The following is a 27,307-nucleotide window of genomic DNA, read 5'->3' as shown; positions in this document are numbered from 1 at the left end:
CAATAAATCAACAGTAGGTGGCGATACATGCTCCAAGTGGTAGCGATTCGCCATTAAACGAAGAAGAAGAAGAAGAAGAAGAAGAAGCGTTCTGGGGCAGCATAGACAAGTATTTTCTGTGTTAGAGTTTTACTCGCTACAGGGTGTACTTTGGGGGTTTGTGACTTTGCAGACCGTTTACATGCATAAAAACCTTCATAACACACAATGGGACGGGTAATACTGGAAAAGCATGACATGGGACCTTTAAGCTAGGTTGCTTTACCTGTCGTACCTTAATGACGTCAATGAGCCGCGCCCACCGTGCTGCAAACAAATACTATTGGTTATTTTCATAAACACATACAGCTCAATAACACTAGAACAATATTTATTGTGTGTAAAATAATAGATAATGAATGGCTTTAATTGGAACTTTGAGTAGAAGCTGTCACATCTGTCGGAACACTTAGGAGGACGGACCTCCTGCATTCGATATTTATCAGACTTTATCAATAAGGACAGACTATCAGCGTTGACTAGTTACATTTGACGTTACGTTTGACACATATATCTGTTTTACATAAATTATGTTTCATGTTGTAGATTAAAATCGCCGCTTTACCATTGAACCGGAAGTGAAAGCAACCAACCAATCAACTTCACGAAAAACTAGTCATGCGCAGTAGAGCTTGTGATGGCAGTATGGCGTGTGAAGGTTAATGCCAGCTAAACGTCAGTAAACGTAACTATTACTGCCATTTAACTAAAGTTTGGTTCGTTTTACTAGCGTTTACACATTGTGTCACTTTACAACGGTGTTACTATCGCACAGGCTTCAGGTAAGAGACCATGTTATCACTGTTAAGAAGACTAACTGGACACATGTGAAGTGATGTTATTCATCGTGTTGTTACAGGGGACCAGGGGGGTTTCATCAAGGTTTCTGGCTTAAATACAACCAGTAGATTACACTCAAATACACTCAAATCATATCCATCCACATGAACTCACATTGTTCAGTCAGTGTGGTTGTTTAAAGGTTTAAGCATTCATTATACTGACAAGATGGTCTCTTTAATACTGTAGAGTACTACGTTGGGGTACTGCAGAGGGTACTTGGGTTTTGTTTAATGTAAAAAACATTTTGCATTGCTCCTTGAAGATCATTTTACCACAATAAGTACAAACAAATATGTTCAATATTCCTTATGTAATGCAATACTGCTGCAATAAACGAAATCAATTTAAAAAAACATGTTTTTTTATTTGAGCAGGGCTAGCTGGTTGAAAGAAATATCTACTGTTAAATTTAAAACATATATTTTAGAAATACACAGTGTAACACTATTCACAGCTCGTATTTTTACTCTTTCTTTAGATATGTCCTCCAACTGCTCTACCAACTTTAATAATAATATTAATGATAATAGATAAAGGTTACAATTATTATTGTATTGATAAAATAATAATCCTATAGGATCACAATTTTATAAAGAGTATATATATATATATATATATATATGTAAAACATTTCTAATAGCCAACATGACATGCTCTCACATTTGAGATGCTTGAACCAGAGTATTTCTGCATAAATGTTCTACCTGTCTCAGGGTTGAGGTCTTCTCTCTGCTTTGCTCAGCAGTCATGGCCAGTCTGTCCAGCTATGCCATGCGCATGGCCAGACTGAGCGCACAGATCTTCGGAGAGGTGGCGCGTCCAACTGACTCCAGATCGCTGAAGGTGGTGCAGCTGTTCCAGGAGCCTCCCATGGCCCAGAGGAAGGAGGTGTATGACTGGTACCCACAGCACAAGATCTACTACTCCATGACCCAGAAGCTCCGGTTCATGGGACTGTTCAGGTACGCTTTGGAAACACAACATCTTCTAGTAAAGAAACCACACTTTTAAAAAACTCTCTTAAACTCTTATATTTTCTTACTTATCAATGATTTACTATATTACTACTATACTTGTTTTTGGATATGTATTTTTATATATCTTGTAATCATTACTTTTTAATTTAAATGTTATAATCTTTTTATAATAGTTGTATATTTGCGCCTCTTTTACAACTTAACGCCTATTTTAATTAGGTTTTAGGAGTATTTTTAGATATGTTAGACCAGTGGTTCTCAACTGGTCAGGCCTCGGGACCCACTTTTTACTTGGTCAATAAATCGCGACCCAACATTTTGAAGCACTCAAATCTATTCAACAAAAATCGTGCTGTAATATATACGCTTTTCAGCATACAATATTAATTAAAGTGAAGTACAGTGCATATATCCCTTCACAGAACTAAAGTATGCTTTTAAAAAAGGTTTATAAGTTGATGGAATCAAAGCTGAACTGTATAAAAAGGCACGCATGCTGAAAACCCATCTCCAGAAGGGGGTCTGGGGGGATTCTCCCCCAGGAGATTTTTAGAAATACTAACATAAACTACGCATTCTGGTACACTCTGAGAAGGAAATAAATAAATCTATTACTACCCGACATATTAATAATAATTTATGCGATTGTTTGTTTTTCACTTAGTTCTGACAGCTTGCTGCTCCTCACATAGAAAAGAGCAAAGAGGAGATAGTCTGTGTGAATTACTTTAAATTGTGGGTAAGGGTAGATAGCCCCCATTGTTCTGTGACCTGTCAATCATCAAACCGGGGGTCATATTTCATTATTTGTTCATTTTTATCTGAAGTTGTAACCATGGATGTATAAAGAATAGTTCTACCCCAAAGTTATTCTCCGTGGGGACTTCCGACAACAATCTTGATTCTGATTGGCCAGAAGACTCGAAAAAACATCAGCAAAGATGTTTTATTGAGAAGATGACCACTACGTGACTACTGGTCTCCGCTACTTCCAGTCCAACGCCTACTGCATGCACAGCGTTAGAAAATTGGGCCTTTAAAATAAAAGTTTGATTTTTTTTTTCTTCATTCACACTCGAAACGGGTCTGCGAACAACTTTTGGGTCGCGACCCACCAGTTGAGAACCACTGTGTTAGATTGTCCCAGTTTGCAAGACTGGGTTACAGATGCATGCCCAAAGGAAAAGCCCTTAAAGGTGGGGTAGGTAATTTTGGAGAAACCAGCTCGAGTGCGCTAGAATTTGAAAATACACAGCCGGAACACATCTCCAACACACACGAACGCGCACATGACCAATGAGGGCACGAGATAAGTTTGTGCACAGATGGAAGGCTGACAGGCAGGTAGGCCATCCAGTTATTTTAGCCGGGCCGACTAAAATGATTGGTCGTGCTTTTTACAGCGCCACGGCTTCCACAGATGACGTTTTTTTTTAATGGATTTTTTGTCAAAGCACTTAAGATATTCATTGCTATCGGGATGTTAAGAGCATTCCATGGAATATAACAAAAAGTGTATCTCGAGCTGGTTTCTCAAACTTACCTACCCCACCTTTAATTGTCATTGAAAAAAGTAACACCGTCACTTTTGAACAGTATTGCACACTCAATTGGTAGACCTGGCAGCCCATGAACTGGGGCTTCTCCCTTTTTCAACTCTGTCTCCACAATAAAAAGTACTGGTCCAAAGAAATCTTAAAGGTCCCATGTCATGCTTTTGCTAGTGGAGCCTCGCAGATGGGGCTGCTGCACCCCCCTCAGCACCTTTTAAAAAAACAACAACGTGGATTTCAACAGGATTCCCGATTTGGGCAAATGATACAATTGCGTCCTTTTCAATTTGGTTAAAATAAGAAACAGCAGAGGCTGTGTTTGCACGGTCAAAATTCCACATTGACCGCTGCATATAAACATGAATATTGGTGATTATTCATTTTTATTAGCCTTACTTTCAAAACCAATATTTGACCATGTAAAGTAGCCAATGAAAAAACAATGCTTACATTTAAAATGTAAGGCCTATGTAGAAATGTTATGCCCTAAGAGCTGCTGGAAGGATTTGAATGTGAAACTCAATGCAGGAAGTGATCAGAACAAATTAGAGTGTTTTACCGGACCCTATACTAATCATAATAAAAGCTTAACTAAAATGTGTGCTCTTCCTTCTCAGAGACGAGCATGAAGACTTCAAGGAGGAGATGCGTCGCCTGAGGAAACTGAGAGGAAAAGGGAAGCCAAAGAAAGGAGAGGGGAAGAGAGCCAGCAAGAGGAAATGAGAAGTATATCTTGGTTTGGGCAGACAGCTTTGGACGCTGTGCATGCTGTCTTTGGACATTACTGTTGCGGGATGTCGATGCCGAAATAATTCCATTGTTTTGGTCGGAAATGCAGTTCCTTTGTCACAAACTTTTCTATGTTGGGAATACCTTAGCTCGGCATGACATCATCCTGTGTCAGTTGTACTGAAGTGAACTCCATGCTTTTATTGTTGAACATTGTTTCAAATATTTCCTTAAAGATACTTCAACATGTTTATGGTAAGGATCATGTGACCACACATGTGACGAGAAGAAGATTATGTCCATGTTTGATAGAACTGTTATTGGAACGACTGGAAAAAGATGTAACGAAACGGGCATCTTGTGTGTTTTGAAAATAAAAATCAATGTACAGTAAGACAGCGAAGCTCTTTCTGCCTGCTTTTCAAAAACTTGGCTGTATCAAAAACAAACATATTGGTATTATCTTATACATTTCATATCGTATTACCTGTTCCTGTCAATATGGGGTTGTATGTAATGCTTTGCCAAACATCATGTGTTCTTTCTAGCCATTAAATAATGACTGGTAAAACATTTTGGCAACGGATGTATGAACGAGGTCTCACATAGCAGCTATGGAACCTATTTGGCAACATTCTAACCTACAGGGCATAACATAAATGGATTTAGAAAAACTTTCAGTGGTTGGATTTCACGGTTACAAACTTCAAGCCTTGGATGACCAACTGCAGCGCAGCACTAAATGGTACCTACAAAAGCTTGCTTGGTTTTGAGTACATTTATTATTCTTACAAGAAAACTAATAATATGTTCTTACTTATAACTGAATTGTGTACAAATTAACTGGTTTTACATTTGCTGAGGTCTCAAACAAGACAAACATTCTAACATGAGGCATTTGCTCCAGTTACTTTTTTCCTGTTTGGCTCGTGTGGGTTTTTTTTTTTTTTTTTTGCTGCAAAAATGCTTTTAAAACGTTAAACCTTTGCTGCATAATCATTTCATTTCATTTCAAACCTTTATTTATACAGATAAAAATCCCATTGAGATCATTGATCTCTTTTCCAAGGGAGACCTGTTCAAGTAGTTCCACATGAAACATAAAAGCATAAACAGAACAACAAAAGGACATCATACAGCAGATATAATCAAGTAATATCCATGTTTTTTTTTCATGACAAGCTAAGATATCAGCATATGTAGGCTGCAGCGATGTCACATGCATGTACAGATAGTTATGAGACGTAAATACAAAAGAAAAAACAAGACGAAAATGTTATCACTCAGAAATGTATTCAAAAAGTTAAAAGTAGTTTACAACTTTTGATATCAGAAAATAGTTGTTTTAAGTCTTGGTGACCGTGGCCTCTCTCATTCTGTGGGTCGAGCTCCTCTGAAGAGGAATCAGAGGAGCCGTCATGCTGTCCAGCTGCAGAGGTAATCGATGGGCGGTTCAGAAGCCTGTTGCTTTTTATAACTGTAAAACAAAGAAAATCATTAGAAATATTGAACGTTTGAAATTTCAGATTATAAATCAGTGTAAGTATTTTTGTGTTTCACATCTAATACTAGATATAAGGTCAATAGCTGAGATTGCTTCACATCCCCCCCACACTATAATATGTTCAGCATTCAGTCAAGGAGAACAGGCATGTGCAAGCCTCCTAAAAAAAAAAAATAATAATTTCCCCCACATATATAATGGTTCCGTGTACAATATTGTGTAGCCTGGCTCTATAAATACTGTGTCTACAGGTGTTGCTGACAAACAGGGAAACTAGTGTGTACAGAAAAAGGGTGGGAAGCAATGCAGTTTGATTTTTGGAAGAAAAAGTGTCCCCACCACTTTTCAAACCAAAGTGTTGCCCATTGGAAACAGTAATAAGTCAAAATCATGTTCTTATATGATGTAGCCTATTAAGTACATATTCATTATTTAAAGGAAAACTGCAAATGTATATTCTTCAGAAGGATTATATCAAACAAGTAGCCCTCCATAGAGTTTGTTATCTTTCAGGTCTCAGTCTCGAACAGGTTGGTGACCCCTGCTCTAGTGACTAAACATTTTTTCCACTGAAAATAAGTGTCAGTCAATTATTTTAAATGCATTTGTATTAAGGGTGTGTTACACGAGTGATTGTAATTTAAGAGCAGTTGGGTTAAATACGATAACAAAGGGTTTAATACAAGAAAACACTGATGGCTGTGTGGAATATTATTCCCTTACGCATGTCTTTTTATTCTTATTTTCCTTCTTCTTCTTCTTTTGTATTTAACGGCAGCTTACATCCTTTGATGTTGCTTTACTGCTATCTTGTGGTGTTATTTACTTCCTACAATTTGTATTGTTCATATTCTTATAAGTCCTGTTATTCTCAGGTAGTTAAGCAGACATTCTCTGCTTGGCCCACTTTTCCCACAGTCTGTAAGTCTTTGATTTTTCCATCTCCATCCTTCCAAATGATACCTGTACGTCCACCCTGTCTCGGCCTAAACTATGCTGCCCTTTCTGCCTCCTCATTAAACCAAATCCCGACATGTGCTGGCACCCATAAAAAACCCACACTGCATCCCTTCCTCTCCAATTTACAAACCATCATTAAAACCTCCCCTACTTTATCAGGTCTAGCCCTGCCCCCCTCCCAGCCTCTAAATGCCATCAAAGCAGAAACAAAGTCAGAGCATATAACTACCTGTTCCAACCCCCTTTCCTCCACCCACTATAGTGCCCACAATCATATCTCATCAGGTAATTTTCTGCTCTGGCACATTTTCAAATGAGGTACATAATGCCAAATCCCACTCTTTTACTTTCTGGATCTTTTGAGATGCTTAAATAATTGTTCTATCCTTAGGTGATTTTCTATATACATGTCCTATTTCACTTTTTGATTGAAAGATCTACGTTGATATCTGTCCACAGCCGTCGAGGGACAGGTGGCCAGTATACAGAGGGTCCTATCTTTATATCATTAAATCCAAGCTCCTCTGCCTTACGCATGTCCACTGGGATCAGCACCTTAAGGCCGCTCCAACAGCAGCCTCTAAATCGATTCAATGCTATAGTATACGGGATGCATCATTTGATCTCTAATCTTTATCTAACTCATTTGTTTTAATCTACTTCCATCATGGATAGAGGTTCATATAAAAAAACATCCATTGTTTGTTTATATGCTTCTTGAAATCTCTAAAAAACATTTTCTTTCTAATGTATCTCTTGTATTACATTGTGGCCATTTTGAAAGTGTTTGTTGAAACCTTAATTGATAGCCTATGTATCAGTGACCTAAAATTATCTAGGGCATGGTAATAAACAGTGGTGGAAAGTAGTAAAGATATACTGAGTACTTCTTCCACCACTGGTAATGAATAGTGTATGAATACTTTGTTACAAGTATAAGTTCTGCATTCAAAATGTTACTCAAGTGAAAGCACAAAAGTATTATCATCAAAATATACTTAAAGTACCAAAAGTAAAAGTACTTATTATGCAAATTGGTCAATTTCAGAATCATATTGATATGTTTTGATTATAATTAGTGATGCATTAAAGTGTTATCAAAGCTGGTAAAGGTGAAGCTAGTTTTAATGACTTTGTACTGCAGGGTAGCTTGTGCATTTACTCCAGGTGTATCTTAAGTCTTATTTAAATGTTGATTATATTTCACAATATATTAATCCAAATATGTAAAGTAACTAAAGGTACAAAATAAATCTAGTGGAGTAAGTGAGTAGCATCAAATGGAAGTACAAATATCTCAGAATTGTTACTTCCCACCTCTGACCATTGGTAAGAAATGATAAAATATTTGTTTTGCCAAGTCAACTGTAGTAGTGTTGCGCTACCCATGCAGTCCAGAGGCTCGAAGCCCCGTCCTGTGCTCTGTCTCCCCCTCCTGTCTCTCTGTCTCCCCCTCCTGTCCTCAGCACCATCCTGCGTTTCCCTCTATTATTTTCCACTCAGTTCCTCGCAGTTTAAAATGGCGGCGTTGAGCAGCGCCGAGTCCCCACCGCCCGTCTTTAACGGAGACTCTGCGGAGCCGGGTAGGGAGCCGGGCCTGGAGGAGCTGGGTGCCGGCCTGGCCTCCTCCTGTACGGAGGGGATCCCCGGAGGTCCGCAGGATGAGGAGGTAAGCGCTCCGGCGGCGGGGTAGCGGCTCTGAGCTGGGGAATGGGGCACGGGCTCCGAGCGGAGGTAATTGGATGTAAATCTTCAGGAAACACCGGCTGTAACATGGCTCGTGGGGGATGCAGTGCAGGGGGGAAAACGATGTGCGACATATGAACCACTAATTTGAGCACTATGCTTTCACAGCTTCCGAGAAAATGCGACATATTAATGTGAACAGGAGGTTTCATTCGGCGGAGCCTGTGTTTATTTCGGGCCTGCTTTATTCCACTCGCTCCTGGCTCCGTCTTCCAGGCTCACTGCAGCTGTAGCCTGGTGCGCCAACACAGCACACACACACACACACACACACACACACACACACACACACACACACACACACACACACACACACACACACACACACACACCGCTATTGACGCAATAAAGACACGCAATTACACTGCTACTAATGCCTTTTTATTGGATTCTAATGCGGCCAAAGTTTGCATCACAAATCCTCTGAGGTCCTTTACCTCAATGTTGTGGTGATGATGGTGATAATGATGAGGATGATGATGATGGAGGGGGTGGAGGAGGCTACCTCAAGTCGTGCTTGTGTTTTTTTTTTCGAGGTGTAATTTAGCTACACATGCTACTTTTATTTATATTACAGGCTTTACAATCACGGCCCCCAGGTATACATACACACACGCACACGCACGCACACGCACAGGCGGAACCACCAGTCAGGCTGTGACCTCATCATTTGATACACAGTGACCATGTAGCCTAGCCTGATATCTGTCTCCAGTCAGCAGGTCAGAGGCCTCACTGATGGACCATCACATTAGCAGAATACTAACAGTCACATTTAGCATCATTTGCAAAAGTTTGTATATAATGATATCTTAAATAACGTAATGTCAGATGTCCTAAAATAAATAAAAACAGAAGGAAATGCAGTATCAAAACAGTCAATCTGGATCATTCATGATGACTCTAAAGCAGGGGGGTCAAACTCAAATACACAGTGGGCCAAAAAAAAAAAAAAATGGGTACTAGTCGAGGGCCGGACTGGTTCAATGTTTATTGCAGAACTTATTGAAATGAACTTATTGCACATATTAAACCTGCAACTAACAATGCTTAAATCATTGCCAATAAAAACAACATTAAACATTAAATAATCAGTTGTATTCATGTCTTATGGCTCTATCTGCAGCTTTTCCCGAGTCATTTCTTATGATTACATTTTTCCACAGGCCAACAACAGCTTCAAAAAAACAATTTCCCTCAAAGAAAAAACCAAACATGCCCTGATATCGCAAGAAAAAAAGTACAGAAGGAAACATCCATGTAAACTCAGTGTGCTGCTCTGTGATGCTAGTTCAAGCCGGATACTTGGCATCTCATCTCGGGTGCAAGTTCATCAATGTTTGGGGTCAGGCTCTGAGCTGAGGAGACCCTCAGGATGGAGTGAAGGTGTGCATGCAATATACCGGCGGGCCAGATCTAATAGTAATTAGAAATTATCCTGCGGGCCGAAATTAAATCTACCAAGGGCCTGATTTGGCCCCCAGGCCTTGAGTTTGACACATGTGCTCTCAACTTTCTAAAGGGTCAGAAAGTCCCAAAAAATATGGCTTTCGAAAAATGGGTCTTATATTTACTTGTAATATATGGCTTTACGTCGTTGTTCTTGCTCATATGGAAAGCATCAAAAACAAAAACCAGTTCATAGTTCTCTGATTACTTTGAATTGCATGCCTCTGACTTTTGATTCCCATACTTAGTAAAGTCTAGATAGCCAATCTGTTTTTCCATCAAATCAAACAAACACAGTGTCATGTATGAGATAAAACTGTCATGCTAACGGCTAACAGCTAACAGCTAGCTGCGGAGCTACCTCAGCTTCCTCTCTTGTTTCATTTAGCAGGTCCTATTGTGGGTCATATTATAGAGTATGCTCTGGACCTGCTTTATGTAAAATGTGTCAAGAGATATGTTCTGTGTGCTAAATATAAAAAACAATACATTGGGTAGATGGATCGGTCCATAAAAGATCTCACCGGTCATCAACGTCTACTTCCTGTTCACCTGTTGGACTCAAGTTGTGAAAGCTCTTATTGGTCCAGGTACAACGTCTAGTTTGCCATTGATTTCGGCCACGTCATTGCAATAATTGACTACTGTCCAATGTGACACAGTGACCATTTCAAATGATGTACAGAAGTGTCTGCTTTGGCATAAGGTCACACATAATTTGAATATGAATTTTCTAAATATTGTTTGGTCTCTTTCCTCACAGATCTGGAATATCAAACAGATGATAAAGTTGACACAAGAACACTTAGAGGCCCTTCTGGACAAGTTTGGGGGTGAACACAATCCTCCTTCCATATATCTCGAGGTAAGACGAGTTAATGAATGCAGTACATCTTGTAAGTGTCACTTCAGGTATGGAGGTTGTTCAATCTGTGGTGTGTGATCTCTGTCAGGCCTATGAGGAGTACACCAGTAAACTGGACGCCCTACAGCAGAGGGAGCAGCAGCTGCTGGAGGCCATGGGCAACGGCACAGACTTATCCTGCTCTCCTGAACCCATGCCATCCCTTCTGGAGGTCACCATGGGAGGTTGTGGGGTCACAGGGGGGGCTCAGGCCTATCCCTCGGCCCCCAACACCTTGGCTGTCCTGCAGACCCCCTTCGACGCCAGCAGAGCTAACCCCCGCTCCCCCCAGAAGCCCATCGTCAGGGTCTTCCTGCCCAACAAACAGAGAACAGTGGTACGTCGGATTTCATATGTGGATTTGAAAAATTGGTATTGTGCAAGATTATTTGAAGCTAAAACAACATTTATTTTTAATTTGAAAATAAATTAGTGTTGGTTTAAATGGTCTTAATCTATCTTGAACAAAGACCTCTGAAAACAGAAAATGATATAGCTGATCCTTTTGTTATTTTTTATATTATTGATTTTCTTTTTGGCGATGTAAAGACACAAATAGATGCTTACCACTTGTTTACCAAATGTATTCCTCTCTAACCATTTTTAAAGAAATGCATGGCTAGCTTTGGCCGTGTGTGTCTATCTGTGTCAAAAGGCTCCTATACTGATGTCCTGTTGAGTTTAATACACACATATGAATAAGAAAGTCATTTTGTACTGAGCACAGCCCAGGTGTTTTTGGGGGAATCATTTTATTATTGATGTTGTTCAGGCTAGAGAAATCAAAGTTAACATCTGTAAAGTATAGGTTCACTGGGTTAAGGAGTATATATGCTGGAGTTTTGGAGCTGAGTAGCCCTGCATATTCCAACATTAGTTTTATAGTCTAAGCTTTTTGTCTCTTTGCAGGTTTGTGATTAAACCAGTATAAATGGAAGAAGAAACATTTCCACGCCACCTTTGCAGTCAAAGTTTTAGACTTGGTGTGTTTGGCTCCTCCTTTGAGTTCTGTTGTGTTGTGTTCAGGTGCCGGCCCGCTGTGGGATGACTGTGAGAGACTCGCTGAAGAAAGCTCTGATGATGCGAGGCCTCATCCCAGAGTGCTGTGCGGTCTACAGGGTGCAGGACGGGTAAGTGTGTAGCTAACTCATCATCTATTTAAAACTGTCACCCTGGAATGGTGGCCGTTTTCGATGACTACTCTATAAATTGGTCTTTCTAAATACATAATTTACTACTATATAAACGTTCTTGAATAGATTTGGATCATGTCCGTTATACTTCCTTTTTTTTGGCCAGTGTCAGAAATATACCCAACACATATAGACACAGCAGCAGCGGGCTTCAAAAGGCTTTTTTTGGAGATTGATAAAAAAGCGTACATTTCAATACGCTGCAGTCTGAGGTGCAGACCTTCACCCTCATATCTCCACTTCCTGTTTCAGAGAGAACAAGCCCATTGGCTGGGACACAGACATCTCCTGGCTGACAGGAGAGGAGTTACATGTAGAAGTGTTGGAGAATGTGCCGCTCACCACACACAACTTTGTAAGTACTGTTGGAAAAAATGTCAGATCATGACTCCAATATTATCTACTGAATAATCTAATCCGTATTACTCTGTGCTTGTTCTGATTCTGTGTTTGATTGACAGGTCAGGAAGACCTTCTTCACGCTGGCCTTCTGTGACTTCTGTAGAAAGCTGCTGTTCCAGGGTTTCCGCTGTCAGACCTGTGGCTATAAGTTCCACCAGCGGTGCAGCACTGAGGTCCCCCTCATGTGTGTCAACTACGACCAACTAGAGTAAGTCCCACACACAGGGGGGGGCATGAGGCAGCAACCAGATTGAGATCAAACTTGATGTACAATGTAGTGCTTCAGGCCACTGTCGGCCCAAACATTTTGATTGTCTATATATTAGCTCAGGTTAAACAGGAAACAGCATTTATAATGTGGTTTTCCAGCATTGCGACCCCTCAAAGCGCTTTACATATACAACTCAGCATTCACACACATTCATACAGAGACGGGGGCTGCCATACATGATGCCACCCGCTCAATGAAACTAACTAATTTGTTAACTAATTGATATCTCGACAAGGCAAACAATTGAATTTTCAAAATAAACCGCAAAAATGGCACAACATTTCGCATTTATTCAGCGTCGCCAAACCATACTATGATCTTGTTATTAAGTGACATGTCTGTCAGAATTAAGGAATTTGTTAAAAATGCCACGTTTTTTCACTTCATTACATTACATGTCATTTGTTAGACGCTTTTATCCGAAGCGACTTGCATACATTCAGTACTGTGGACAATCCCCACAGGAGCAATTTGGGGTGAAGTGTCTTGCCCAGGGACACAACGACACTAACTAAAGATATCTTCACTGCATGTAAAGACGCTGGCTTGTGATGGGTGTTTATCCAAAAACGTACAAGATAAAAGACTCTCCCCTGATGTGTGTTCTGCAGCTTGTTGCTAGTGTCCAAGTTCTTCGAGCATCACCCGTTCACCCAGGAGGACGTCTGCTCCGAGGGCACCACCCCCGTGTCTGAGGCCTGTCCGTCACTTCCCCCATCTGACTCCACCGGGTGAGTCCTCCACCTCCACATCAGTCATTCTCCTTCACATGTGCTACTGCAGCATTTCAACGACATTGTTTTTTTCCAGGTCGATATGCCACTCCCCGTCCAAGTCCATACCCATCCCTTCCAGTTTCCGGCCCAGTGAGGAGGACCACCGCAACCAGTTTGGCCAGCGGGACCGCTCGTCCTCGGCCCCCAACGTCCATATCAACACCATCGAGCCTGTCAACATCGACGTGAGTCTGCTCCCAATTCAACTCTTCTCAACCATTTACTATGAATTGAGCTAGCCAACTCAAAGCTGCACTTATACTATCTAGCCCCCATCTTTCCATTATATTTTAGCAGCTGTTATTTCTGAAGTGACTGCATTCACACATATTCATCACAACAACAACAACAACAACAACAACCAGATAATCCTCAAAAAATCCCTTAGACTTGTGTCACCGGTTCTTTAAAGGTGATGCCAGTGAAAAACTGTCAATAAATACAAATGTGGTTTATTGTGCAAAATGGGAAATGTAGCTTTTAGAAATTGATAGCCCTACTGTGTGTTGTGTCACACTCGTTTTAACACGAGCTAGATGGAAGTTCTTAAAGTAGAAGAATAAAAAAAACTTGTGTGATACATTTTGGCCCATTCAAATTGGGAATGTCCATGTGAAGTCGGTTTTAGATCAATTCACATTCAGTTTGAACACACACCTAGTTCTTGCATTCATTCTGAAAACACACCTCAAGCTGCTACATTTCCTGTGATAATGGTTAAAGGGACAACAATGCAGTACAGTAAATGTTGTTTCTGTGAAAATACTATTAATTTCCCTTCTTTTTTTCAGGACCTGATTCGAGATCAGTGCTTGCCAAGGTCGGATGGAGGTAAGGATCACAGTCGGAGACTTCTGTGCACTTTTCCCACCATCCCGCGTCTGCGTGCTCTTGGTCTTTTGTGTGTGTGTGTGTGTGTGTGTGTGTGTGTGTGTGTGTGTGTGTGAAGTTCAGACCCAATAATTTGTGTCTGTTCTGTTTTAGTTATCGGTCAGTGAGAGCGGTAGCTGGAGGGCACACGTGTTTACTCAGATCTGTGGGTCAGGGTTTCAGCAGACCCCCTTATTATTTTTGTAGTCTTTGAGCTCCTGATACAAGGGAGGAATTTACATAGCTGATAAATTGTTAAACTAAATGAAAGGTTCAGGGAAATAAATTGTTTATCTATAAATCAATAGCAGGTTGTATTCTTTGGGATGTAAAAATGATTGATATTTGTCGTTCAGAAACGGTACTTAAAAGTCCTTGAAAATAGTCTCTGCCTTGGTTGTATAATCCCCGAAATGTGGTATTCAATAATACAAAAGGTCCTAGAAATGTTTCAATATAAATATGAATCCACATTGAAATATCTATAATGGCATACAACTGTGGCACACAGATTTCATTTAACAATTTGTTTAAGTAAATGAAGTAGTCCAACTATCTAAGGTACTAACTAAGGTTATTATACATATCGTTACTTAGTACCAGAAGTATTTGAAGATATCCTTCTAACAGATAACTTGCAATTAGTTAATTAATGCACGTTGCTGATTGTGTAAACAATGATTAGACAAGCAACATTTGACATCACCAGCCAAGGCATTAGTTGTCTGCTAGATCAATCAGCATCTGAAATATTGTATCGCTTTTCATTGCAAAGCTAACTACATCTAACAACCATTTTAAACATCTTAGTTGGTGGGTGAAGCTACAAATGAGTTTTCAGTTTGTGTACGGATTAAACCAAAAAGATAAAAGGTTGAATTGAGTGATCTTAGAAGTCTGTTTCCTGAATTTAGACAGAGCCAGGCTAGCTGTTTCCCCTGCCTCCAGTCTTTATGCTAAGCTAGGCTAACCACATGTTCTCAACAACAACAACAACAACAACACAGACATAAGATCCTTCTCATCTCACTTCAGGAAAGAAAACAAAAAGGACTATTTCCTGTTTCCAAAATGTTGACAATTAAGTGTTTTACATATATCTTTAAGTAAAATGTAGCAGTAGCCAGTCTTTATGCTAAGCTAGGCTATTCCCATTAAATATATATATATATATATATAAAAACAAATATTATAAAAATAATAGTCTATAATGTTTATTGCAAAACTTATTGAAATGAACTTATTGCACATATTAAACCTGGAACTAACAATGCTTAAATGATTGCCTATAAAAACAAATAATTAAATTAAATTAAATTTGTAATAATCAATTGCATTCATGTCTTATGGCTCTATCTGCAGCTTATCCAGAGTCATTTTTTATGATTACATTTTCCCACAGGCCAACAACAGCTTCAAAAAAACTATTTCCCTCAAAGAAAGAACCAAACATGCCCTGTTGTCGTGAGAGAAAAAGTACAGAAGGAAACATCCATTGAAACTCAGTGTGCTGCTCTGTGATGATAGTTCAAGCCAGATACTTGGCATCTCATCCTGGGTGCAAGTTCATCAATGTTTGGGGTCAGGCTCTGAGCAGAGGAAACCCTCAGCACTGAGTGAAGGTGTGCGTGCAATATACCGGCGAGCCAGATCTAAAAGTAATTAGAAATTATCCTGCGGGCCGAAATTAAATCCACCAAGGGCCTGATTTGGCCCCCGGGCCTTGAGTTTGACACATGTGCCTTTTAGATGTAACCATGGTTAGTTGTTAGTGAGAGGTGAGAGGGGCAGGGTGAGTAGCAGTGATGGTCTGTCTGTTTCTCTTTGCCCTGCAGCCCCCCCGACCTACCCCGCCCGCTGCTTGAGGAAGCACCGAACACGGACCTCAAGCCCCCTCCTATACTCCTACCCCAATGACATAGTGTTTGATTTTGAGCCAGAGCCTGTTTTCCGAGGTAGTTAGGCCTCTGTGTGTTACTGTGTCCTCCGCCCCCATACCCCTACCTTCCAACTCCCTGCACACCAACCCCATCCACTGTTTGTGCCCCGCCTCTATCTCTCTTTTCCCCTTTATGTCCTCTCTCTACACACCTGACAGGTTACACAGATATCTCACAGCCACTCTGATCACACACTCTTTAGTGGATGGTGGCTTCACTGGTGAAATGCTCCGTTGATAAAGTCATGTTAATCAAATAATCGATCACTAATTATTTAGCTCTGTTTAATGACAGCACACTAGTACAAATTCATGCTTCATTCAAAATGCATCAAAATAGTCTTTGATAATGACACACACATATGACTGCATTTGTTTGGATGGCTGCTTGACTTAAAAAAGATCATGTTCATCGTGACATCAGTTATTTAAAGGGTAAGTTAACCAAAAATAATATTCCTATGCTTATCTCAAGTGAATCTACATTCTGCTGAAGACATAGTTTTAATGAAAACTCCTGACAGTGTCCATTTTACTAAATAATTGTGTCATCCCAAAATGGGGCTCTATTTCTTACATCGTTCTTTTGTTGTTAAAGTAGCTGCTGACTGCAGACAAGTCACAAACTTCAGATGGTGTCTAACTTTCATTTTTTGAAACAATTTCATATTGCACAAAATAATTTAAATTACATGGCTTAAACATTATTTAAGGCAACAAGCCTTAAGTAACTCTTGACTAGCTCAAAGTTAGCTTTACCATGAGCTATCATATCATTCTTATTACTTTACATTACATGCATGTACCTATACTTTAATTCACAGCTATTCGTACCTGTACATTTTCTATGTAGGCTGTTGTACTTGAATGAATTTACTGTTGTTTTTAGTAGATACTAAAATCAAGTTGGGATCAAGTTAAATGAATTCTCCTTTTTGGTTGTTCTCGAACTCAACAAATCATTGTCGGTCAACTACAGCTTACTATATTTTCGTCCAACGATTGACAAGTAGCCAGCTAAATTAATGAATAGAGGTAAAAACGTCCTTTCTCTAAATGATTAAATGTTGCATTAATACTGAGATTAGAACTGAGCATATAATTTGAAATAATCATTTGAAATAAATGATAATCATTCAGTGTTTCCCCTACCAGAGTTTATTGTTTTTGACCCTAAGAAACACTGATGCATTAATCAATAACAATAATCCACAACTCCTCTCTCTGCTCCAGAGGATTTAAAAAATATATATCCCAATCAAAATCATAAAATCCTGTGCTTTGCAAAACCATTAACTGCCATTCAACCAAGCACCCCCCAACGTCTCCTCTGCATGTGTCCACACACACACACACACACACACACACACACACACACACACACACACACACACACACACACACACACACACACACACACACACACACACACACAGAGGCCTCAATCCCCACTTGCCAAATCTCCTCTCTGTTCCTTTTAACCGACCCACCTTACCTCTGTTCTTTTATTTTTCCCTTCTCCTTCTCCCCGATCCCCCTCCAGGCTCCACCGCAGGGCTGTCGGCCACGCCCCCTGCCTCTTTACCCGGCTCTCTGACCAATGTCAAGATTGCACAGAAGTCGCCGTGCCAACAGAGGGAGCGCAAGTCGTCGTCGTCGTCCGAGGACCGCAATAAAATGGTGAGGAGCTGTGGAGGATAGTGAGGGTTGAATACAGTTGGTTGTGTGTGTGTGTGTGTGTGTGTGTGTGTGCTGACTGAGTGCCGTGTGGAACAGAAAACTCTGGGGAGGAGGGACTCCAGCGACGACTGGGAGATCCCCGAGGGTCAGATCACTCTGGGGCAGAGGATAGGCTCCGGCTCCTTTGGAACCGTCTACAAGGGAAAGTGGCATGGTAAGACCAAAGCTATACTCTCTTAAATCAGTAGCATTGAATCACACGTCTTCTAGTCATCAACTCACTCTGTCGTAATAATACAAAAAAAACTCTGCATTACCATTAAAAACAAATGCAGTTTATTATTAGTCAATCAAACATACACCGTCAAGTACTCACTAGAAGTTATCTGTTGTTTCTTCCTTTTATTTTTATTATTATTATTTACGTTCGCAGAAAACATACTAATTGAGCTTTGGAAAATATAAACTATACCATATGTGAGTTATGTCTTCAGGGTTAGAAAATAATGAGAAATGCATTTTTGGTTTGAGTCTAAATGGATGTTGGTTGACAAATGTTGATTTAAATCCTTTAGAATTGATAAAGATAGCATGTTTAATGCAACACTTTGTCACTACCTTTTATTGGTCTGAATATAAGACCAATGTTTATTTTTTTTCCACAACTGTACCAGTATGAAATGCGTGTAAAAAAAATGATGATTCCCATGAAGCCTTTTAAAACTAGGTTTTTTATTAATTAGAGGTTTAAATATGTGTAAAATACATTTTAAAGTGGTTTTACATTTGTAGTAGGTCCAGGCAGTCAGTAACAACTTCTAACATTGTAGTGTTTGTTAAACATCTTTTTAAACAACTTATTTAGACTGACGCTTTCCCTGTCTCCTCTCAGGTGACGTGGCAGTGAAGATGTTGAACGTCACCGCACCCACACCACAACAGCTTCAGGCCTTCAAGAATGAAGTGGGAGTCCTCAGGTAACTTCTGCCCCCGACCCTCAGTATATCTGTTTACTTTGCTCCTTTAGGGGACACATAACGTTTATTTTACCTTCTCAAAGACAAGAGGCACTTGGTCCGAGGCAGCTTGCGCCAAACATTGCTAAGCGACCCTTAAAGTCTAAGCGCACCATCTTCTTCCAGGCGTAGTTTTTTTTAAAAGTCGTATTAAAATGTTGACTGCAGTGTTTGTGGCTCTGCTTTTTCTGCTCTGTGTGGTTGATACGAGATCACAGGACATTAAAGGTAGGGTAGGTAATTCTCTTCAGAAACACTTTCTGTTATATTCCATGGAATGCTTAACATCCCGATAGCAATGAATAAATGAAATGCTTTGACAATAAATATATACAAATATTTCATCTGTGGAAACCGTGGCGCTGTAAAAAGCCTCGGCCCGCGGCAGATAACTGGATGGCCTACCTGCCTGTCAGCCTTCCATCTCGGGCACCAACTTATCTCGTGCCCTCATTGGTCGTGTGTGCGTTCGTGTGTGTTGGAGGAGGGGCTCTGTAAGGAAGTCTGAAGGAATGGGCAGATTTTTTTTCCGGTTGTGTACTTTCAAATTCTAGCACACTCAAGCTGGTTCTCCATTCTTACCTACCCTACCTTTAAGGATAACAGCAGAGGTGCTTATAAAATGAATATAGATGAAAGTATCTGGCTAACAATACACCCGCACAAAAAACTTCTCCATATTTGCAGAGGACTGATCTTTACGGTAGTGATATTTGTCGGCTTTGATTGGTTGTTCCTCATCACATGGGGACCCCAAAAGTGGAAATACTTTAGAGTGTGCTTGAATCGCGCCATATGTGCAGCCCCTTATACTTTAATATTACATTACGGATTGTATCACCCTAAAGGACAAAGATATTAGAAAGTGCAGCGGTTCTGTATTTTCACCCACTTTGTGCGTTTGCTCCAGGAAAACGCGTCATGTGAACATCCTGCTTTTCATGGGCTACACCACCAAGCCTCAGCTGGCCATCGTGGCCCAGTGGTGCGAAGGCTCCAGTCTGTACCACCACCTGCACATCATCGAGACCAAGTTCGAGATGATCAAGCTGATCGACATCGCCCGGCAGACGGCTCAGGGCATGGAGTGAGTTCCCCTCGAAGAAAATACCAAAGCATTCAGATTGAACCATGCGTGTAGTCGCTCTAATAACCCTTTTTCACCTTTTCCTCCTCAGTTACCTGCACGCCAAATCAATCATCCACAGAGATCTGAAGAGCAACAGTATCCTTTCCCTCATTCGTCTTCAGGCAGAGGTCTGTCAGTCCAAACAAAAATAAAATGGAGTTTTTAAGTTGGGTGTTAGACAAGGAGAAACATTTTACGCCAGGTGATCTAAAACTCCAGTCCTCCAAAGAATTTCAGTCGGGGAAGAGCATTGGGGCTTCCAGAAAAATCTAAAAGTCTAACTTAAACGCAGCTCAGCGGTGGCCAATCGTATCGAGCGATAAGACCAGGAGATGCACACCGTATGGGAACAGTTCATAGAAATATCATTGTAGCATTCCACTGTAAGGTTTTGGACATCTGGTTTGGATTCTGGATTGCATTTCTACTCGTGCTACAAGAGCAAATGTTTGTAGAATAAAAGACCAAAAAACAAGGGAGTGTAACGGTATATTTCTCATATAGTCTCTCTGCACTCTGCTGCCGAAACACTTGTGCTAATCACCACATTGAATTTTTGAGGACTTTGGCATTTCGAGGAAGTCTTACACTAAGAAGGGTGTGTGTCCTTAACCTCCTCTCCTCCCAGATATTTTCCTCCACGAGGATCTGACGGTGAAGATTGGGGACTTTGGTCTGGCTACAGTCAAGTCCCGTTGGAGTGGCTCCCACCAGTTTGAACAGCTGTCCGGCTCCATTCTGTGGATGGTCAGTGTCCGAACTCTACTATCGGCCCTTGACTAAGTTTTAACTGTTGGGATCTTTTGTTATAAAAGCAACCTGTGCTCTCTCTCTCAGGCTCCAGAGGTGATCCGGCTGCAGGACAAGAATCCCTACAGCTTCCAGTCAGACGTTTACGCTTTCGGCGTTGTGCTGTACGAGCTTATGTCCGGAGCACTGCCCTATTCCAACATCAACAACAGAGACCAGGTCCGAGGACATTTCACACAGACACTAACTCTAACTCATTTGTACAGTTTATATATGTTAGTCAGAATGCAGCTTCGTAGCTCCCTGCTTACATTAGTACCAACACCCCAGTTTACAATTCAAATAAAATATTATAATGACTGATATCTTCTCTTCCCGTAGATCATATTCATGGTGGGTCGAGGTTACCTGTCCCCTGACCTCAGCAAGGTGCGCAGCAACTGTCCAAAAGCCATGAAGAGACTGATGGCTGACTGCCTGAAGAAGAAGAGAGAGGAGCGACCTCTCTTCCCTCAGGTGGGACACGGATAACTGCTTCGGTTTCATTAAGAGTCAATCTATACATATCATTTGCTAGATTAAGGTCATTTTGTGCTGAACAAATGTCAGGTTTCTTTTTTTTACCTCGATTGCAACCAAAACAGGATTTAAAAAAAAATACATTATAGTCTTTACCAGCAGATGGCCCCAGAGGTCTACAAGAGGATAAGAGCCGCGTGCTTCGAACACATCACTCTTAAACGTTAGTGGTTCAGTAGTACTGACGGTCTCTTTAATGTGTGTTCTTTCAGACCTTGGCGTCCATCGAGCTGCTCGCACGTTCATTACCCAAAATCCACCGCAGCGCCTCAGAGCCTTCGCTAAACCGGGCCGGCTTCCAGACGGAGGACTTCAGCTTGTACGCCTGCGCCTCCCCCAAAACCCCCATCCAGGCCGTCTGCTATGGTGAGCACACACACACACACACACACACACACACACACACACACACACACACACACACACACACACACACACACACACACACACACACACACACACACACACACACACACACACACACACACACACACACACACACACACACACACACACACACACACACACACAGATTCAGTGCATTCACTTGTACTCTAAAGTCTAAACCACTGAATAACTGGGATTAGTCTGATGTATGGGTAAATGGATTACTTATCGTTGATTTAACTACTTAAATGTAGGAAGCCTTTTCTGAATCAATTGTAAATGTTATCAGATTTGACTCTTATTTAAAGAAAAGAGTCCAGCAATAAATCCTAGCGTCTTGAAGCAGATATTTGTGGTGTAAATATTTGCATATTTTTTATAGTTAAAACGTTTTTTCTCATGTTTTCCTTTCCCATCAATGTTGGTTTTCTTTTTCTCCTAGTAATTTGTATCTAATAAATGAATAGCATTTGCACTTGCCATTTATTTAACTGTTTTTGAGCTACAGGAAGAGAAACTCAACCCTTCCTGCATATATCTCAGATTCAAAGTACATCACAAACCTCAGGGTTATGTCCTTTAAGCTGCTGTAAGGCTTTAAATGTAAAACAAGAAGCTTCTAAATATAAAGTAAAGAGTTGAAGTGATTGTGGTCCAAATGCTTATTTTTTGGCTTTAACCTTTTGGCAAACAGAAACGGAGGAGATAAAACTGTAGATTAACTTCTGGACACTTATTTTGCTTTGATCACAGCTTCTCTATCGTGTAGGCCCTTGAAACCAGAATCAATTTGAAAAGAGGTGCCTCAGCACAGGCAGTATGAGAAAAATAAAGCATGTCACAGTAGAGGCACAAAAAACGAATATGAACCTGAAAATGAGCATAATAGGGTTGTTCTGCTGCTTTTGTAATGTTTCACTAATTTTCTCTTCTCTTTGTTACTTTTCAGGGGAGTTCTCAGCATTTAAGTAATTGCTGCAGATTCCATCAGTCCATCCCTCGTCACTTCTCAAAAAGTCTCGTGTCCATGCGGTGGAATCATTCATTACCGGAAAAAAACTGAAAAAATGTGTCTCAATGAATGTGCTTTTTTCTTCCTCTGTCAACCTGGAGAAGGCAAGCCTCACTGGAGTCCTTTTTTTTTTTTTTGAAACAAAAAAGCTGTCCAGCAGGCAAACGGCCACAGCGACAGACAAAACTGAATTAGGGAAAAAAAACAAAAATCACATGAAAAGAAAGGAAAAACACAAAGATGTGCGGTTCTGAGGAGAAGACGGCAGACTCCACAGATGCCTGCTGGAGGGGGAAAGATGAAGGGAACAGGAAGTGGTGACGGAGGTAGGAGAAGTCGAGGCTTAGGGCGCTCCTCGTCCAATCATTTCCTGGACTGCTCTTGGAGCGCCGGCGGAAGAAGAGGCTTCCCGTCCGTCGGTGGAGATGTGATGAGGCCAGGTGTTAAAACATCCGAGACGAGCTGAAACTCAGCAGGCGAAGGAATCTGACTTGAAATATGGATTTATCTTTTAATTCTTTCACATTTTTAGCTAGCAGAAATGCTGAGCTTTTTTTTTTTTTTTGAAGGAATGGTAGCTATTTTAGAAATCCCTCCTGTCACGCAGCACAGGCTTTTCTTTATATTTGTGGGCAGACCAAATTCTGCAAAATACACATCTAAACAAATTCAACACCCGAATGAATGAATTTTCCTTCAAAGATTTCAAATGTGTAGATTTCCGGTAGACAGAAGTTGTTCTTCAGGAAGGAAAATGCTCATTTGTTTGTCCTGAAAGCTACAGCATTGTAATTGGCCTTTTTAGGTGAGATTGAGCCACTCCTCCTTTTCAAAGGTTTTCACGTGAAAGCAACAGAAGTGGTTCTACGCGCAGATTTCCAAGAGAAAGCAAAGGAGCTGTACACAGGGAGGAAAAAAAATACAGATGTTTGGTGAAAGCTACACAAGAGGGGTTTATATTATGTTGGACAAGCCTGGTCTGAGCTGAGCTAGTGCCCAGCGTTTACACTGTGTGTACAGTAAGTTGTTACACAGCATCTTTACAGCTACGCTTTTCCCTTTTTGCTTATCATGTTTTTTTCTACAACTTTTTTTTTTTGTAAAACCAAGTGCATGTAGTGTCATTGTTTCTTTTTCATGTGGCTTTAATATTGCACTCAAATGTGGACCTTACTTGCTTTCCGCTGCTGACTAACCTGCTGAAAGGACTGGTGATCCTCTGGAGAGTCATGAAGAAAAATCTGATTTTAATCACACCGCTTTACTTTCTCTACACACGTGCACATGTACTCTTTCATTCCAGCGTGTGTTAAGGGTTGTAGGTGTTGTTACAGGTTATTTTAATTTTGTTATCGTCAATGTTTGCCTTTTTCTGTACAGGCAGGCCTGCAGATATTTACTTATTTATGTTTTATGGATTTATTTTCGCTTTATTTGAAGCTATCAGTCTTTCTTTTCGACGCTTGTTTTAGTCTTTGTGACTCGTGTACTTGCACTTTGTAGAGATGGATTGAAGCAAATGAGCGACTTGCCTTTTTTCGTTTTGATTTTGTTTTTATCGAAGAAAAAATTGTGACATACAGAGCTGATGACCCAAAACGAAACGTCCAATGCATGAGCCATCTGCAGGGGCTGACCTATGAATTATTTTTGCTTGAAAAGACTCAGTTGTCATCTATGACTTTATATTAAAAGAAAAAGCCTCCGGCAGCCGAGTATGTCGCCATAGCTACAAGGAGACTGCTGCTCTGATAAATTGTGGAGGTAGAGCACACAGCTAGAGCATCTATCCAAGCACTGGGGGACTTCTCATTCATCGAGGATATTTTTCATGCCATCCTTTACCCGCCCACAGCCATGTTATTAATGGTTTTGTTGCCTCCCTTTTATGGACATTTATTTACATTTATTGTCTCATCTTTGTGCGTTCAGGAAAGAAAAAGGACTGCAGAGATTTAACCTAGCCTAGCATAAAGACGGGAAGCAGTAGGAAAGTGCTAGCCTTGACCCAGAACAATCTTATTCCCTCCAATGATTTTCACTGTGTAGCTCATTAAATAATTTAGAAGCATGTTGAAAATACAATTTCAATTCAAAACCTTTATTTCTCCAGGTAAAATCCCAATGAGATCAATGATCTCTTTTTCAAGGGAGACCTGCAGAACCACTAAGACATGTTTTATGGCATTTTAAACTAGGCCAGGTAGTGATTAACAACATTTTTTTTTTGTTCCACACTTCAAAAATGACTAAGAAAATTAGCTACAGTACCATCCAGTCAGTTTGTATTTTTAACATTCCGCCAATTAATAATTTGATGAGCAGCTCAGTGTTCTCAAACTTCTCAAACAAGTATCTCTGGACTGGATACGACCCGGGTTAAGATGGGAGACAAAAGCATGAATAGCCAAACACAAATCTGCGTTAAGCCTGATGATGCCTACTGGTGAAAGGAAGTTAGTTAATTTCAAATGGCTATTGGATGGTCTTTGGTCCGATATGATGTCACTATGAAGATACTGGTGGTTGCAGAGCGTTAAGGGTTGGGCAAAGGCTTGACAGTAATATCCTGGGTTTATTCGACTTTAGTCTTATCAGAGTGGTGCAGTGACCACATTTTGCAGGCCGACTAAAAGGATCCCTTGACTATAATCAATGGGATTTTTCCATTGTATTGAAGAAAATAGCTCTTTGGGGGATCTCCACATTCTCTCAATACTTTTAATTTTTTTTAAAGCGTTAAGTTACAACAGGCAGAAGTATAAATAACCAATGTCAGGCTATAAAGGGACTACATGATGCTAAAGGGAAACTGCTCGTTTGTCATGAGGATGTTTATTAGCCTCTTTAAGTCACCTTTTAGCAACTGCTGTTTTATGACACAAATAAGCTTTGGACATTCACCATTGGGGTTTATTGATGTATTCTATGTCCCAGAACAAAATGTATTAACCGCAGACCATATTTCAGGCATCAAACCAAAAACTCATTAAAAAAAACATTGACTTAGAGACGAGAGGAAGCGGAAGTATTTAAATGTTAACTCATTTCCAGATTTTAAGACTAATTCCTGCACCACTCTTGTTTATATTTTTGGTCATAATTGTGGTCAAGTTTATTGCTGAGATCTGGGAACACGGTAGAGATTTCACGAGTGTCCGATATGTTGATGGTTACGCTGGTTGATCTATACTTGACTCCTGCGTTGGGGTTTGACTGACATAGAAACAATGAAGGCAGTTTATTAAGTATTACATACCACCCATGTAACACCTCTGAAACGATGTAGACACAGGAGTTGAAATGTTACGGAAGTTTTCAGAAGATTTGAGCTTGTTTGGGTTGTGAGGGAGACTTTGAGTAGATATGATCAATACATTTGACAGGTACACACAGAAAAGGATGAAGTTGTGTGGCGAAGGAGATCATTGAAGACTCGAGGCTAGGAATATACCCGATTTCTTCTTTTAGTTTTGTTTCGAGCAAGCATTTCTAGGACTTCCTGTCAATGTCGATATATAGTTTTACAGTTCATTCCTAACCTCAGAAATAGATGTTGACAATACAGGCTGAACTTTACTTGCTTGTTCTAGAGCGTTTGATCTTGGCAATTACCGTTTCCCAGGTCAAAAATGAACTGTCGGCCTCACACACAGCTTTTGTCCTCTTCAACAGGAAGTGTGCTGTATTTATTTTCTGTAGAGATCATTACTTTCTATGATAATATCGCCACAGATGTATCTGCTGACCCTTTATAGAATCAATAGGTGTACACACTGAGCTCCATCACTAAGGCTCTCCACATAATGCTCCGCCTCCTCATCCAAGACTTCCCGTTCTTGAATTTCGTCTTATTTCTTGAACATTCCCTCCCTCTTCTCCTTGCCTGCACCTTAAACCCATTGATTCATTTTAATTGAGAACTATCATGAAAAGCTTAATGTTTTTTTTCACCTGTAAATAGTTGTACAAAGGAAATACTGTCAGTTTGCTAGGAGGCATGGAGACTACCAATGTAACAAATTATAAAATGTTCAAAATAAAGACACGGAAACTAAGAGACATTTTGATAGGCAGACTTCTGAGAAAAAAAACGGAGGAGTGTAAAAATATTTAAGGCTGTATCATAAGAAGAAAGAGCTTAATGTATTTGTTGTGAATATGAAAAACTGATATATTAAAGAAGTGCATGAAAACTGTAGTTGGGTTCAAGTGTCGTTTGTATGGTGATGTGTTTTTCCACTGTAACATTTTCCGTCCACATGGTGGCAGCATGTAACACTGTAATGTGCCCAGAGACATCTTCTTCTGTAAGGAGAACACATTTAAACTATACACTCAAATTTAAAATATAGATGTTAAATGTTTCATTACAAGCTTCCTAAAATGATCATGACTTTCCATCTCAATTCCCTTTGAAACCCAGCATTTTTCCCAATTCGACAACCTTTTCAACTGCATTATATATCAGTGTAATAAAAGGGTAAAAACATGTATATGCAATTGGACAGTAGCACATTCACGATTGTCATGGCCTGGCTCTTGGCCATAACAAAACGCGTGGGAAGGACGAGAACATATATGGAAAATATATTTATT

At 40.3% G+C, this 27,307-nt stretch overlaps 2 protein-coding genes across 4 annotated transcripts; both read left to right on the top strand.

Annotated features, from left to right (window-relative positions):
* The first annotated feature begins 654 nt into the window (after nt 1–654).
* mrps33 (mitochondrial ribosomal protein S33) lies at nt 655–4,535 on the top strand. Of its 2 annotated transcripts, none has more exons than XM_034074849.2 (3): nt 655–821; nt 1,625–1,844; nt 4,030–4,535. In XM_034074849.2, exons 2-3 carry the CDS (start codon nt 1,630–1,632, stop codon nt 4,133–4,135), a joined length of 321 nt encoding a protein of 106 aa, XP_033930740.1. In that variant the 5' UTR covers nt 655–821; nt 1,625–1,629; the 3' UTR covers nt 4,136–4,535. The 2 variants fall into 2 exon arrangements, with proteins under 2 accessions (XP_033930740.1, XP_033930741.1); XM_034074850.2 differs by having other exon boundaries at nt 656–821; nt 1,628–1,844.
* A 3,565-nt stretch (nt 4,536–8,100) lies between these two features.
* braf (B-Raf proto-oncogene, serine/threonine kinase) lies at nt 8,101–26,909 on the top strand. Of its 2 annotated transcripts, XM_034112383.2 has the most exons (20): nt 8,101–8,274; nt 10,564–10,665; nt 10,754–11,041; nt 11,731–11,834; nt 12,150–12,252; nt 12,359–12,507; nt 13,182–13,301; nt 13,381–13,531; nt 14,138–14,177; nt 16,052–16,171; nt 17,699–17,835; nt 17,932–18,049; nt 18,728–18,812; nt 19,762–19,938; nt 20,030–20,076; nt 20,609–20,727; nt 20,818–20,949; nt 21,112–21,246; nt 21,522–21,675; nt 22,646–26,909. In XM_034112383.2, the coding sequence occupies exons 1-20, from the start codon at nt 8,125–8,127 to the stop codon at nt 22,666–22,668; spliced, it is 2,454 nt and encodes an 817-aa protein (XP_033968274.1). In that variant the 5' UTR covers nt 8,101–8,124; the 3' UTR covers nt 22,669–26,909. The 2 variants fall into 2 exon arrangements, with proteins under 2 accessions (XP_033968274.1, XP_033968275.1); XM_034112384.2 differs by lacking the exon at nt 16,052–16,171.
* The last annotated feature ends 398 nt before the right edge of the window (nt 26,910–27,307 follow it).

This window comes from Pseudochaenichthys georgianus, chromosome 23, assembly GCF_902827115.2.
Source record: "Pseudochaenichthys georgianus chromosome 23, fPseGeo1.2, whole genome shotgun sequence".
Classification (NCBI taxonomy): domain Eukaryota; kingdom Metazoa; phylum Chordata; class Actinopteri; order Perciformes; family Channichthyidae; genus Pseudochaenichthys; species Pseudochaenichthys georgianus.
The sequence above is the reverse complement of the archived record's forward strand: the minus strand, read 5'-3'. Positions and strand labels throughout refer to the sequence as shown.

What these genes read in the sequence shown, in the direction of transcription:
- mrps33 (XM_034074849.2), top strand. Translation starts at nt 1,630, where the DNA reads ATGGCCAGTCTGTCCAGCTATGCCATGCGCATGGCCAGACTGAGCGCA. An exon ending in CGGTTCATGGGACTGTTCAG is followed by an intron (nt 1,845 to 4,029) that starts GTACGCTTTGGA and finishes CTTCCTTCTCAG; the next exon opens with AGACGAGCATGAAGACTTCA.
- braf (XM_034112383.2), top strand. Translation starts at nt 8,125, where the DNA reads ATGGCGGCGTTGAGCAGCGCCGAGTCCCCACCGCCCGTCTTTAACGGA. An exon ending in CCAACAAACAGAGAACAGTG is followed by an intron (nt 11,042 to 11,730) that starts GTACGTCGGATT and finishes TGTTGTGTTCAG; the next exon opens with GTGCCGGCCCGCTGTGGGAT. An exon ending in GTCTACAGGGTGCAGGACGG is followed by an intron (nt 11,835 to 12,149) that starts GTAAGTGTGTAG and finishes TTCCTGTTTCAG; the next exon opens with AGAGAACAAGCCCATTGGCT.